Raw genomic sequence first — 16,376 nt, forward strand, 5'->3', positions numbered from 1 at the left:
TTCTTACTCTCTAATTGCTTGTTTTTACAGAATCTTTTGGTATAATGGGCCATCATGTTTAGTATTTACCTTTGGCAGCATGGTGTGGTTAATTTTGAAATGCATCTTTTGAAGTATGTCTGTGTGTATTTGGAAATGCACTTAATTGGGCTGTGGATTTATTGTTTATACTAGACTGCAATGTTTGATGTGATGCTAGCCTCCCAGTTGGAAAAATGTAGTCTTGTGGTGTTTTGTATGGGTCCATGTGTGTGTGGTTTATTTCTTATGTTGTGAGGACACAGTATGTTTACACAGTCACATTGTTAGAACCTGCCTCTGAGACAAAAATAAATAAATAGATAAATATTGCACTGTGCACTTGTGGCGCTTGGTAATTTTCCTTAATACACTGCAGTTCAAAGAAGATATTTTACCTTAAATTCAAAATATTTCCACACTAGCAGACAATGTGTTTAAGCAGCAGGGCACATAAAATTTGTACAATGAACTTATTCTTTATCATCTGCTTTACACAGGACAGATGCAGATGAATAAGAGGCATTTGACTCAGTGCGTGTATCCCTGCACAGCCATATATGTGCTGCAATTTGTGTTGATCATTTAATTTTATTATGTACAAACAATAGAATAAAAAGCTCCATAAGCAGTTACCAGAAATCCACATTGTGTGGGAACACTCAGATCCCCCAATTGCTTGTTGACATGTCTGGTTGAGATCTAATTAATGATCCTTATCCCTAATCATTGATAAGTAACAATCATTGAAAATTAGATCTGCTCCATTTGTTTCAGAGTACAACAACCCTGGTGGCAGCTCATGTTATCAAGATTAGTTAATCAGTTCAAGTCTTACTCAAAAGCTTGGAGTCCTGCTTGTGTGTTTGTCTGTATGTGTGTGTCTTAAGTGATGTAGGAGCTCCCTGGGTGACCAGGCCTGGATGACTGCACTCTCTTGGAGATCTTCTCGATTAGTGTGGAAATTACTCGCAGATTGCGCTGCATTCTGCACCCTAACATACACTGTGTGTAACTGTGCACAAGGCCATCTCCCCCCATGAATGCCACAGGAATATAAAACAGGCTGTTTCCTTCTCTAAATAACTGAGTATTTAAAAAATCTACTAATGGAACGTTAATGCCAAAGTTTATAAGATTTCCTGCACTCTCAACTCATTTCACAGAGCATTTTAGCCTACTGTAAACTATAACTCAGCCCTGAATGTTATACTAACTGACATGTGCTTCAGAAAATATTTGAAAGGTAGAAATGGGGAATATGAACCATACTATGAAGTCAGATCCAAAACATTTGACTTACCAGTGAAAGTGTTTCCCATTTCACTTTGAATGAGCAAAGATTTGACATCATTTTAGAGAAATTTCTGCTCCTTCCAATTCCTCCTTTGTCCATAATCTTTTCCTGTTTACAGTTTGCCAGTTCTATCACAATATTGCAGGATAATAACTATCGTTATCCAAACCAGTAAAGTATTAAAACCACTGATGTCACAATTCCTCTACTCTTCACCTCATCCCGAGTGAAAAGTTGATCCCCAGTAAAGAAGGATTATCTAGATGACAACAATGTGGAAATTACTTGGGATTAGAGGGCTATTACTTCGTTTGGTCTTGCATTGCCAAATCCTCCGTGTCCACTCAAGCTCTATTTTTCAGGGGATAGAGATGTGCCAAATTCAAACAATTAACTCACCATTCACAGCGCACCAACACAAAATCCCAAACTGGACCAATGCACAACTTTTTAAATAACCTAGTAGCTGCTCTATAAACTCTATAAACCTCATTTAGGTTTAACTATCCACCAGAAAATGTTTAATGGTTTTTGAAGCTTTTGAAGTTCAACCCTGATTTCAATAATAAAATTAAATTAATTGAAAATAAAACAGAATGCATTTATTTTTAAACCTCATCAACCAATAATTAATTCACAATAAAACACAGAAAACATGTAAAATGTCAAAAGTGAGCCAGTTTACTATTTCATGAATTCAATTCTAGCAAAATTGGAATCATGGCAACAATAGGATGAAAAACTTAATGGTATGAATAAGAAACAGCTGGAACATGATCTAGCTAGTTAGGTTAATTGGCAACAGGTCAGTTTCATGAAAAGAGCACCATAGAGAGGTAGAGTCTCTTAGAAATAAATATAAGCAGCCATCTGTCTACAAACTATGGAGCAATTTCAGAATTATTTTCCATACCAAAATTAGCAAAGACTGAATATTCCATCAACTACTGTACATAAAATAATCAAAAGATTACAGAACATAACCTAAAATCAGTATTGCATGCCAACATTTTTTACCCTCTGGCAGCACTACATTAAAAAAAAGCCACGATTCTGATATGTAAAGAACTGCATGGCCTCATAAAACTGCTCTGTGGTCAGATGAATTGAAATTTATAATCTGTTTTGGAAATCATGTTCTCCAGAATAAGGAAGCAAGGGAGCACCTGGCCTGTTAGCATGGTTCGGTCAAAAAGCCTGCATCAATGATGGTATGTAATATAAGAATGCCTTAAGAGATTAACGAATTATTGTATTCCATTTAGTTTACACTTTACACTCAGTCCCTGATTTTTTTTTTTTTAATTTAACCTTTTTATCATGAGGGCTGTTTTTCTGTCTCCTGTCTGAAATGACATACCCAAAATGAATTAAGTATAGCTTCACAACTACAAGGGCTGTATGTATAATATTGGTCTCAAAAGAAAGCCGACATGTGAGATTACTACAGAAGTGTCAGAATCAAGATATGTGTTACTGTGTCAGAGTAAATTCACATCAGTCCAGCTCTGATGTCTTTCTACTGGCTGTCTGTCCGTTAGAGGAAAGACTTTAGAGTTCTGTTGCCGGTCTATACAGCTTAGAATGGTTTAGGACCAAAATACATCAGTGACCTATTGACCCAGTATGAACTTACTAGACTTCTCAGGTCATGTGGATCCAGTCTTTTCTCAGTTCCCAGAGTCAAAACCATACATGGGGAAGCGGCATTCATGTGCTGCATGTCTGGAACAAACTCCCAGAAAGTCCTAGGTCAGCTTAAACACTCAGTTTATTTAAACCCACCTGTTCTCAGATGCATTTGAACAGAGTTCTTATTTAAGTTTGATTTTTTTTAAACTTATGTTTGTTAATATTCTTTCTTCTTCCTTTATCTTTTATTTTAATTGTGAATTATGCTTCTTATTTTCTGCCGTGTTATGATGTTTTAATGTCTATGTAAAGCACTTTGAGTCACCCTGTTGTTAAGCTGTGCTATACAAATAAACTTGCATTGCCTTGCCCCACATGAAACATGGTAGAATATTTAAATGTTATAATATGTATCCTGCATTTACTTTGTGGTTTGGCTGCTACCGTGGCGAGGTCTCTCTTGAAAAAGAGATTTTGAATCTCAGTGGGACCTCCTGGTTAAGTAAGGGTTAAATAAAATAAAAATAAAAAATGGTTATTTCCTCTTTAAAGAAAACCTCATTACATTTAGTGAAAACCAGACGATAACGGCTCAACAATCTTGGCATTAGTAAAGTAATATCTGATGAGTAAATGTACCAAAATAAAAGCAAAAAAGAAAAAAATTAACCTCAACAGTTTTACAGATGTTCTAACAGACATGTGTCATGTATCTCAGAAGCACATATGCCAATGTTGATGACTGACACATCGGTCAGTCATCATAGAATACAGGGATAGCCTCCAAATTCACCTTTGAATCTCCATGAGGATCCAGAAAGAAGTAACCCCAAGATAGTCTCTAATGAGAAGAGTGGATAATTCACTATAAACTCCCCTTCATCTTCATGTAAACTACCAGGACATTGATGATTCACACATTGCTAAAGAAGACTTTAGCAATGTTTTTCAAGATGGAACATAACTTTTGACGACAACACAGGAAAAATAAAACATACTTTAGGATTATGTGATTCATTTTGTTTTCCACTTTTTGACTACTAGCTTGCAGCTTTTGTCACACCGATAAGACAGGCATCTTTGTAATCAGCTCTCAGAAAGAGTCTCTGCTCTCAGATGAGTTTATCTGGCTCACTTGAAGTGCTGAACATTAGATGAAACACAACAGTGCTGTTTTCATGTTTTTGTTATGTGCCCATGTAACTTCTTGGAGTTTGCGCTGTGCTTTATTTGGATGGCAATAGTCTTTTAGCTGAGTTTCTCCCTGTGATTTTGTTATGAAACATGGTGTGCAGAGATTTTCTGTATGACACGAATCCCATGCTGCTCCCTGTACATGGGGCTCTGAAAAGAATAACTGAAGTTGTATTCAGTAATTCCACCTTGCACAATGCTTAGCACAACTCCCTGCAGAGAGGACAGGGGTGTAACAGACACAGTGCCCAAGGTTTGCATAATATATGTCATCAGTGCAGTTCAAATGGTTTACTCTTGCACGTGAATTATCTTGAGGAAGTGCACACCCTGACATGAACTGTCCCAACAGAGAGGGAGGATACCGTTTTAACCTGTTAACCTATCACCTATAATCCTCTTAGGAATCAGAGATTGAAGAAACACAACTGGAGCTGGATGAGCAGTAAGTTAATTGTCATGAGTGCAATAACAAGCATATCTCATCTTACTTTATGTGAGGTGGACACATTTTAATTCTCTTTTCTGGGTCTAACTTCAGTGTTGTGAGTTTGAATGAAAGTGACCTCTGTTGGCTTGACTTTAGGAAGTGTGGAAAGACTTGTCTGAGTGTATAAGGGTGTCAAGTTTAATTTAACATCAGTTCTTCTGTTTACTTCACACTTTTACCTGTGAGGCATGTGATCACTGAAGGATACCAACCTGCCAGACCTTCTGCTTAAAATTATGTCCAGTTATGTTTCTCACTGCTTTACAGAACTTCAATGATCTGGAGCCGCTTATAAAGATGATCAGCACTACCTTTGACTGCACACATGCACACATATTCCAAGCTTAAAAATTATAGGATTATCCCAGGGGCATGACACACATTTTCATGATCCAACTCATATGAGTCATTACAAGACAGGCATGCAAAGCTGTCTCCACCTTTTTTTAACTGTTATCATTATTTGTCACTTTGAGTCCACTGTTACATAAAAAAATAGATAAGAAAAAATACTTCTAGGTTACACACAGCCATACCGTGTTATAAGCTGACTATATTATTATTTATTAGAAGGGTTGGGGGTAACGTTTAGTCAGGGCCTTTCGCAGAGAGATACTGTCATAAAACCTAGAATAAAAATCCCCCCCCCCCCCCCCTTATTATTTAATGTAATTTCAGCTGGCCTGGGAACACCTTGGGATCCCCCCTGGAAAAGCTGGTGAATGTGGCTAGGGAGAGGAAAGTCTGGGTTTCCCTGCTTAGGTAGCTGCCCCCGCGACCCGACCCCAGAGAAGTGGCAGAAAATGGATGGATGGATATTTAATGTCATAATGAAATTTACCCTGGATGAATGAAGTGGTTGAATGACTGAATTTTGCATTAACAGTAATGATCAATGTTCTCTGAGGCACCTATAACCCATTTTAAAAGGAGAAAAATGGTTTGGTCCCCAGCTGCACCAAGTCTTTAGTTTATTAGAATTTATTTCACCATATATCAACCATTTATAAGCTTTTAATCACTGAACAGCCTAGTGCAAGCCTCTACATGACTTTGCTGTCACTGATCCATCTATTAGTAGAGAAATGGCGCACTTTTTAAAAAAAAATAATAATAAAAAAGTTGCCTATTTATACGCAACTGTTTTCCTTCTTTTTATATGATACACAAGTGAAATAGTTGCAAATTAAAAGCGAAAACGTTCTGTGATCTTTGGAACTCAAACCTGGCTGCTGGCAGCGGTGCAGATGCTGAGGACCCCTCCCATCTAGCGGCAGCATAACTGGGAGTTTGACGTCTGTCTTTCTCGGGGCGAGCTGCCACAGAATATCCCGTCCACCCAAACACACACAAACACCCAGAGTGGACTCAGAGTTCAAGTGAGCTATTTTCCGTTTGACTCACTTAGGAGGCAAGTGGAAATATCTGGAGGAAGTTTTGAGAATTATCTGTCTACCTTCCCGTGTACGGGGTGAGGCTGCGCAAGTGTCTCATCCCTCGGGCAACTTTCATGAGAGAAGAGAGAAGCGCTTCTGTGAGCACTGTTGACTTTATGCTGCACGTGGGACGACGAAGTTCAGCGCGCGAGAAGGTGAGACTAAAGTGCATTATGGCCACTACACAAATCAGTTACTGTTTATGAAAAGCAGCGCGTCATTTACTCCGTGTTAAGGTATCATCAACATGACGTTACTGCGTTTAACTAACTGTGTCTTGAGGCATGTCATTTATGCAGCTTTAATGTGCTTAGTAGTTTTAGCACACGAACCCTGTTTATAACTTTGGATGATTTACTGTAGAAAATTATTTCTTTCAAAGATATCTATCTAGAAATTCTAAATTATGTTTCTATTATCCTCTTTAAGCTCCGAGATTAATCGACCTGTCAACTGTTTTATCAGTTTTAAATCTGTAAAATCTCAACTTTTTAAAATTCTTAATAACTTTATTTTTGGCATAACAGCATCAGACACTTGAAATGATTTAGAAAAGATTATAGGTTTGGGATTAGGCAGAATCAGATATGGGGACATAATCCAGTTTGTGTTTTTTTTTAACTCTTTTGCTACATGCTATGCACTAAAGAGCAGTGAGTCATGTGTGTGAAGACTTGCCAAGGCTCTCATTCAGCCTGTTAATATAGGCTATCATTTAAGTGTAAAACTTGTAATGTGATTAATCTGGGTATGCAATCTCACGTACTGAGACAAAGATGAATCCTATACTCTAGGTTAGGTGAGAGTCAAAACCAAATACTACAAACATACTGGAACTTACTGGAAGTATACAGTATATATATTCAGGGATTCACCTTGCAGCTGGAGGAGAAAATAAATGTGATTGTGCAGTAAGTTATTTATGCATCCCTGCCTGTATATCAAACAGTCCCAGCGACTCATTCTCTACTTACTCTCTGAAGGTTTATTAACTCCTTACAAGGAGCTTTGAGTTGAGAGTTGTGTTCTAAGGGAAGCAAAGAAACTGATGAAGTGAGGCAGCAAGAGGAAGACTGCTATTGTGTGGGTATTGATTTCCCTGGCTGTGTTTCAGTGTTTTCGATCATCATGACACAGACAATAAATTACTTTGGCTTTTGGTCACAAGAAGACAACTCAGAAAATATTTCTGTTGGAGTTTGGAGTTTTCTCCTTTAGACATTTTCCAAATGTCATGTCACTTGGTTGGTGCAAGGTATACTTAACACCAGCTTCTCTTTAAACTGGAAATGGGGCACACTACTGCTGAAACCTTAACTCTATTAGAGCACCAGTATGAATTATATGAGACCAGTTCAGGGATATTTGAAGGGATATATGTGCAGGTGTGCCCTATAAGTCCAAACCCACGTTGTGTTACCCATGAACCTCTTGAGTGAGTTAATTCATTCCTTTTGTGTATGGCATGTTTAGACTGATTCAGAAGCACCCTGATAATCAAAGCATTACTATTCACTTGTTTCAATTGGCCTACAGCAATGTTTCTACTCTCTATGACACGTCATCTAGTTCAAGTGGAGGAATTTTCCTGGACAGAGATGAAAACTAAAACTGAAAGAGAGCTTTATCAAAACTCAACAGGTTTTGTGTGGAAAGTGTTATAAAAACATACTGAAACCATGCTGTGCACTTGCCTTGCCAAATATGGTCATTTGTCCCGAATCCTTCAGTGCAGACACACAAAGTAACCATGCTACCTTTACTGCAGTGATGATGTTAGCATGTTTAGAGAGTCTACAATAACAGCTAGGTGTCAATGACTTGCAGGCAGACAGCTTGGCTGGGTTTGCTTGCCCTGGAGCTCTGTGGTCTCTCTGTATCCTCAGTCAGTAAATTAACTTTGCTTAGGCTTAAACTGCATTGCTTTCTCTTGAAATCTTCACAGACATTTTCAAGTTTGTAGACACCAGTAGTGCTCTTGAGAGGAGTTGTTGCATAGCATACTTGGGTGTATCCCCAAATCCTCAGGCTATCAGGGGACAAGTGAGAGCACTTCTATCTGTCAGTCAGACTGTTTTATGCCCAGTTGCTCCCATCTGTCTACCTCAGGATGGTATTAGCTTACATGCACACAAACATCCTTACAAATAGAAACTCATACACATTCAGAGTTGCTTGCTGGGGTCATGCACTGTTCAGGATGTGTAGAATTACTTTTTTTTGTTATCAATAATCAACAAGCCTAGCTGCATGTTTATCTTTATGTCATCAACTCAGTTACGTGGTTTGTTCTTTGTTTTGATTCGACCCTGACTTTGTTTCCACTTTTTTTCCCTTCCATTTTGTCTATTGAAGAGTTGAAGCACAGATCAAATATCACTTCTCACCCCCCACCTCCCCACATTTCCATGAACTCTTTTGTGAGACAGCAGACCTGAACTGGCACTGGCCCAGTTGCATTTGAAGCCTGGGGGATTAAATCACAACATTAAGCATAAAGTGAAACTTAAATAAAAAAATGCACAAACATTATTATCTATCTTTGTTGTATTTGGTTACCATACCAGCAGATTCCTGTAATATTCTCTTACCACTGTTTTGAGATAACAGCTCAGGGATGTACAAAACCTGGACAGACATGGCCTCAAGGTTGGAATTTTATCCATATCTTCTTCTCAAAGGGGAAGATTTACCAGTACTCAAGTATCGGGCATTCCCATTCACAACTTTCATGTCCAGTTATTTCAAAGCAACATGCAAACTTCATGTGATGCTGTTTCTCATTCACTCATCCCCAAGGCTCTGAACCTTCAGAGTCATTGTGGTTAATGTCCACACATTGTCTCTATTAAAAAAAAAAAAAGTAAGGCTATATGTTGTTAATGTAATTTTAGGTTTATTGAAGAACAAGACACAGCCAGAATACATTATTTATGGTGAGAATCAAACTTTTGAAAGCATAAAACCAAGGGGTGGGGCAAGGGATCCATGTCTTTTCAGTATTTTCATGAAGAGGGTTGAGAACCACTGAACTAGAAGGTTGTGGAGTGCAGTGTTTGGAGTCTTCAGTGTAGTTTAGTCTGGAGAGGCATTTTGCTATCAGATGTTATTTGTCTTCTAATAAATAGCTGCAAGAAACACTCACATTCCTTGAGGCAAAGGATCTAATAATTTACATGCTAGTCCCTAGAGGGATATTAGATATCCTTACCTAAAATGTTTTTTTGTGATGTATTCATTCACTATTTAAGGTTAATCTCCTTTAGTATTTTCTACTTCAAAGCCCATCTCTGTCTCCATCAGCATGTTCAGATGATTGAATTTGCGTGTAAGGGGATATTTTGTCAATTTATTTTGCATTCAGTTTTTTTGTGCAAGGTATAATTTCCCAAGAGATTCTCATGCTGTGCTTAGAGATACCATGTTTCAGTCCGATAAGGTGGAGTAATGTTTGTGGTTAAAATCTGAAATGAATCACAGCTTGTGGCCTCAATGTTTGTTTTTTGACCTGACTCAACAAATTAGAAAAAAAAAGTAAATTACACAATAAAAGGTGCCAAAAAGCGTTGAGCATAAGCTAATGTGGGTTTGAGCTTTTGATCTGTGTCCAGGATAATCTTTTTTCCACAAGAATCACATGTTTCATATTTACTTGTTCCATATCGACAGTTAATTCCTAGCATACAGTTAAACACAGTGAGATCCACACAAAAATGTGTGTAGCGTTAGCATTGTTTTGACAAGGCTGACATAAATCCTGGACCCTTTAGGTCAAATTTATGAACAGCCGTTGGACACAGTTTGTTATTCAAAATGAAATAATTGACCCTTTCTCTAAAATACATGATATAGTAAAGTGCTTAAATATAAAGATTACAAGTGGTTCTTGTCTGCATGAACAATGTTGTGTTAGCTTTTTACTACAACCCATAACAAGAGTTATAACCAACAGTTCAACTTTTATATTTAATGCCTCTTTTATATGTACACAAACACTGTGGCCTGGTGGCAGTCCTGCATTTTCCCAGTGAGACATGAACTCACACAGACTCACTGGGGAGTTGCATGCTTGCTTAAATGCAAAGCTAAAAAAAAGATGATTGACTGTTGCCAAGAAAAACAACTAATGTCTCGAGAGCTAGAAACAATTACCTATGTTGTTCTGCTAGGTCAGTGCCTGTGGTCAGGGAATGAAGACAAATAGCTACGCTAATGCACTTGGTCCTGGGGAGATGGAGGGATTTGATAATGGTGTACTCTACAGGGCACCTGGGTGTTGCTAAATGCATCATTAGGGGTGGTCTCTATGTGAAAATGCCCACAGCCAAAGCACTTCTTCACCATCTGCTGCTTTCTTGTGCCTGCAGGCAACTTCTGCTGTTGATATTGTGTCTTTACAATGAACTTTTTAATCTTCAAATATAACAAATATCTTTATAAACCACCCCAGCTTCCAGATTATGTACATCATCGGTAATTAATGGAAACTAATGAGGTTATGCTTCATGTCATTAAAAAGTGCATTTGTTTGATGTTGAGCCCAAACTAGAGAAGCCAGTTTATTTTAGTGACTCTGAAAAGATGCTATATTTTGGTGTGAGATCAGAAGCAGCAGCTCTTGGCTGCCAGCTTTAAATCTGTCACCATCTCTATCAGGATTGCTTCCCATCACCCCTCCACACCATGTGCTAGCCATGCTGCCAAAGACAACAGGGACTCAAGCCGCCAGGAAATAGGGGTGTTAGCTTAACCCACATGGCACATGCTGTCAGTTTCTCCTCTTTCCCACCTATCCCTCACTTTTTTCTTCATCTTTTTGTCATCATCCACACTATTTACATTTTCCAAAGTATTACTTTCCCCACTATGTGTCATTTTGTCGGTAGATAAAGCTCCACTTCCAAAACATGCTTTTCCTCTGTTTGCGGGGCATTCTTGCAGAGGGTGGCTGCACAGGCCCACACTGCTGAGAGATGTGGGCACTCAAGCTGTAAAGAGAGATACATTACTCAAATGTTTCTCACTTGGGTGAAATTGTGTCTCTGCTCTCTTGGAGACACTGTAGCAAGTCTAATCCCTGCCATCAGCACTATCACTGCTGCTCAAAGTGCTGCAGACCACATGGATTTAAACCTCAGCTTGTCACTCTCTTTGCTGATTGCTCATCCATTACACAGAGCTCTGTAGTTCTAACCCTGAAGGTGTGAAGGTGCCACAATTTCTCATCCTAAATAAACAGCAGTCTGTTTATCAGGGAGTAATCCTAATGGTTTTAAAGCAGCAGGACACTTGGATGTCCAACTTGCTGAGATTCTCCTGACTGAACTTCAGTGTTAAACACTGGACATAAGTGATGAATGAACGAAATGAAGATGCAGTTTTACAGATTATGTCTTCTTACATTTTAGCATGCAATAAAAATCTGTGTGTGCTGTGCTCAGAGTGCCTACATAAATAATTTCCCATTGCTTCGTACACAATAATATTGTCCTAACTAACAGTTGTGTCTTGTATCCCTGGCATATCTAGTTCTTTTATTTGAAAGCAACACACCTGGTTTCAGCAGATGAGATATTTTGGTGTGTATGCTGAATGTACATCTGATCTATTAATTTAGCTTGACATTTTTTGCCATGTTGCTTGACATGTTGATGTGCGTTATCTGCAATGGGGGTGGAAGGAAAGTAATGAGGGCAGGAATAAGGTCTGAGGGAGAGGCATTCATTACTTTTTTAATCAAATGTTGAGTTAATTAGTAGCTCAATGAATGTGAAAACTGCTGGAATGCATGTGTGAAAATGCTTGTGATAAAAAGTTGGGTTTTGAAAGGATGGTGTGCTGCGTACAAACACTGTCATTTAGAAGGTAAGTATATGATGATGTTATAATGTATTCAGTTAAGTAAGCTAGAATCACAAAGGAATCATTTAAAAGAAATAAAGTGGATCCAAAGTTACTGTTTAAATGTTGGTTGCTTGGTTTTATTTGAAGTTTCTTATTCCATAAAAAACCAAATCTATTTCAAAGCATGAATTACTTGAATTATATTTAATTAGTGATATAGTGATATATTAGTTATATTTAGTTTTTGACCAGCTTTTTAAGGATACCATGCTAATAGTTAAACACCAGCTCCATGACAGTTCTATGCTCTGCATAACACTTTCTTTCCCTCTAATGAGTTTGAAACCACACATTAATTCTAAAACATTGCTTAGATCACATTTGTCTGTTTAAAAATCTTAAATTAAAAGTGTCCCACTGATCACCCCCCCCCCCCCCCCCCAAAAAAAGGTTCTGCAACACTAATACTATGTTCAGCGAGTACACAGTTTTAAAGTCACCTTTGTTTGTTTTGTGTTAAAAAAACAAAACAAAAAAAAGTCCCATGCTGGCTCACTCATACAGCTCACTTCTCAGAGTGTGAATGAACACCTATCCCACAGGCCTCTTTAATTCAACGTGAAGTTAATTTTTTACAATATATAAAAGAAGAGGTGACAGTCTCATCAGCCAGTGCTGTAGGCTTGCATCATAAAAGCCAAGGATTAAATAAGATATCCATGTGAAAAGGAAATGGAGAGGGAGAAGCTGACAGAGTAATGGCCGGCAGAAAGATAGTAGAATGCAGCTGTTTTGTTAGTGTGACCTTTGTTTTGGGCAAACAGATTTAAAAGCAACACAATAGGAAAGCCAGCAGCAGGCAACAGCTGATGTAGGGTAGGCAAAGGAAGGGGACATGCCTCTAGGGCTCCATGGAGAAACAGCTGAATGGTCACAGCAGATATAAGTGTACATGTCCTCTGTGAAGTTAGATGAGACTGCACACACCCTCATGCACGCTTGCTTGCTCCTCCCTAGCTTGACTCTTTACACTGGTCTCACTTCAGGTTTACAGACAAGAGTGAAAACAGAGCAAGACTTCGCCACACCATGAAGAAAGAAGACTGTGATAATAAGAGTCTGGATAAAGCCAGGGTTCTGTTCTGCTGGTCCAGCTGTGAAGGCAATGGGAAGAGGACCTTTGTCCTGTCCCATCCAGGGGTCCCATTAGTGGGACTGATTTTGTTGGCCATCCTCCCTTTTGGAGCAAGCATCAACCAGAGTGTGGCCAGGGTCAAGCGCAGCTACAGAGGTAATAAGTGAAACTTTCATATGTCTAATCATTTAAAATTTCTATTTATTTTATATTTGTATCCAGGTTAGAGGTGATCTATGTCTAGATTCTGTAAAAAATGTTTTTGTCATCTTATTTTCTTTGTCTGTTTGTGGTATTTTTTTTTCTCTTTGTCTAATTTTTATTACAGTGTTTTGCATACAGGCAGTTTAGACATTTTAGAGTCATTCTATCAACTTTAGCATTATTTAAAACTTCACATTAAAGCAGAGTTAAAGACTGAAAACTCACTCACTGATCCACTGGCCCACATCCTTATTCCATGTTTGTCACTTTAGTTACTTTTCCGGTTGCTTTTTTCTAAAAAAATTAACTCAATCTTTTTATCCTCTCATAGCATAAATCATTTTTATGCAAAACCAGAGCAATAAAAAAATGTAAAAAATTGTGGCGATAGTCAGAAAATGCAAATGTTAAGAAAAACATTGTTGCAGTTCAGCCATCTTCATTGCAGAGCCTGCAATACATTTTGATGCTCCTAGTTCATTCAGTCTGCTGCATGTATATTATCTGTGTCCTGTGTCAATGCACAGTCTGTTTGATTTGCGCCACCAGGGGAAAGTAAAATTATTGCACCCTTAAAAACCCACTTTAAACTCCAGTGCAAACTTCACTTCAAAGTCCCCATTTCTCGTGTAGCGTAAAGACCACAAGAAACCACACAAATGAACTTCAGTCTTGCTCCATAAAACTGAATCCCCACTGTGACCTAAAAGTAAACTTGCTCTGACTTCAGACTCTGAAGGCTCTCTTTTGGGAAAGGCTTCCAAAGCCCAGCATGGCTAGAAAGAGATATACACATGTGTTCTTAGTGTCCAACATAAATATGTTCAATAGCTGCAGGAATAATGATTATATGGGTCAGTGTTTATTCAGCTGTTAGGGTAATATTTAGCTCTATATTTGTCTCATTTTATGTTAGTTCCAACATAAAGTAGTTTGATTGCATTTTAATTGGACCACATGTGTGTGTGGGGCATCTTTTTTGTGCTCTACCAGGGTTGGCTTTGACTATGATCACGGCTAACCAAACTCTACTGTTCATTCACGCAAATGGTCATCTGACTATAATGTGGTTTTCTGTGAATCCCGGCACAACAACAGCAGACCGATGTCCATATTTGGCTCTCTTAGTCAGGATGACTGAAGCAGAAAGAGATCCATCAAAAGCAAATCCTCAACCCAGTGCACACATCTCGTCATCATCTCATCAGTGCACACTGTTCAAAGCTGCACCACCCAGCAGTGACCACTCTTCAAACATCACCCCCTCCTGTGAAAGCACATCCTCTCTGAGTGAAGGCTGAAATGATCAAAGTGAAATCATCTCTGATTAAGTTAACACCTTCCAAACAAGTGCCCTCGACTGCATTAACTTTACTCTAAATAACCTATGTTGAATGATAGGTTACAGTCAGACTCACAGCCAAGGAGATGTGGTCTTCTGCCAATGAAAAGAAAATTAATTTAATCCTAATGTGACTACATACAGTATTTTAGCAAGCCACGTGGTTAAATTGTTATCTTGCTGCCTATGGACTGATATGAAAAAAATAGTGACACACTTCTTATCTTCATGTGGCCTAAATTACTAAAAATAAAGTTCATTATCATATTAGTTGCTACATAACTAAACATGTATGCTTAGTAACTAGTAAATAGGGTTTAGCTGATCTAAATATTACGTACAGTAAAGCTACTTCTAATAAATATTGCTCCAATTCATATTTAAATACCACTGTTGCCCGAGCACATATGGCAGATTGATATCACTTATAAAACACTGGCCTGCAGCTTTTATAGAACAAAATATCATAGAACTGTTGAATATCACTTGTAATTCAGGGCGATTATTTACCATTTGAGATAATCAGCCAATCATTACCTCATTATTCTATAGGCTGATGTACAAAATAAAATGAGTGAAGAAATGTGCTTTGTAAGAAGTCTGGTCAAAGTCACTGTTGTGTAACATTAGACATGTTTTTCTTTACAAGCAGAACAGATTGACCAGTTGCAACAAACAATGACAGCAGGATAGCATGATTTGTATAACAGCTATCAGTTTTTCAGATATTCTCCCTTGGTGGCTAAGAGGACCAAATCAAGCTGGCCTCTAGTGTATATGTATATCACAGATCCTCAACCTAGGTGGGGAGTTAATCAAAAGCTATTCAAGATGTTGAGTGTTCTCCTCTTTGAATTAAGGTGTAGAGCACAATACTCATAGTACTGTGTACAGAACAGATTACTGTTAGCCTGGGGCTGGAGGGGCTAATCTCTATAAGGTTTAGTCTACTGGGGGCATGATGTGTATGTAGGAGCGAGAGATATCAGCATGTGGGGGTTCTCTGTGTGAAAGCATGTGTATAGGAGGAGGTATTAAGAAAGATTGCATGGTGTGGAGGGGTCTCAGAAGTTCAAATATTGAAGGTTGCTAACCTCTCCAATCCTTCACACCAAGGGGGTAATCACAATGTCAATCCTTTCAGAGTGACTCCCACAGGACTCTCCTGCTCCAAGCCAGTGTTTACTCAAGGCATGGTGCTATACTGGTGCACTAAAAAGAGCCTGCTGATGGAAGAGATTTCCTCAGATCAAGGAGATCAAGGACACAATGCTGAGCTGAGAATGTAGTTACATTCAGCTCCCAGAAAAACCATCTTTAATATTATCTCTGGACACAGGTTGGAAGGCCAGCTGGTCAAAACAAGATACATATGCCAGTTCTTTGTATACAGTATATGAGGAGTGCTACAAATGTAAATGCAAGTCCAGAGCAAACTACCATCATAGAAATAAATTAATTGAAATACTTGAATTACAGACTTGGAGAAGACTTGCAACATATTGGTGCAAACATTGAAGGAGCTTGGCTTTGTCAAGAAGTAGTCTTTTCTGTCCCTTCTCATAGACGGCCTTTGTGTTGCATTTCTTTGTTGTCCAGTTGAATACCCAGTTCTTCACGGTCTTCCACCTCCACCTCACATGCAAAAGCTGAGTAGCAGGAATTTCCTATACCCTCACAATCTAATCTTATGTTTATTGCTCATGGTATACTCTACTACCAGAGTTCATGCTTGCAATGACGTTCAGTCAACCTCACATGAGGTTCATGTGGGTTAGTAGAGC

General features: G+C 38.5%; 1 protein-coding gene across 1 annotated transcript in view; it reads left to right on the forward strand.

Annotated features, from left to right (window-relative positions):
• Window positions 1–5,941: 5,941 nt before the first annotated feature.
• Window positions 5,942–16,376, forward strand: part of sema3d (sema domain, immunoglobulin domain (Ig), short basic domain, secreted, (semaphorin) 3D) — a 32,792-nt gene continuing 22,357 nt past the window's right edge. The window contains exons 1-2 of the mRNA XM_041998083.1: window positions 5,942–6,222; window positions 12,958–13,202. Of these exons, the coding sequence (XP_041854017.1) occupies window positions 13,001–13,202 (202 nt within the window). The 5' untranslated portion in view covers window positions 5,942–6,222; window positions 12,958–13,000. The remainder of the gene's footprint in view (window positions 6,223–12,957; window positions 13,203–16,376) is intronic.

This window comes from Melanotaenia boesemani, chromosome 10, assembly GCF_017639745.1.
Source record: "Melanotaenia boesemani isolate fMelBoe1 chromosome 10, fMelBoe1.pri, whole genome shotgun sequence".
NCBI classification, from domain to species: Eukaryota; Metazoa; Chordata; class Actinopteri; order Atheriniformes; family Melanotaeniidae; genus Melanotaenia; species Melanotaenia boesemani.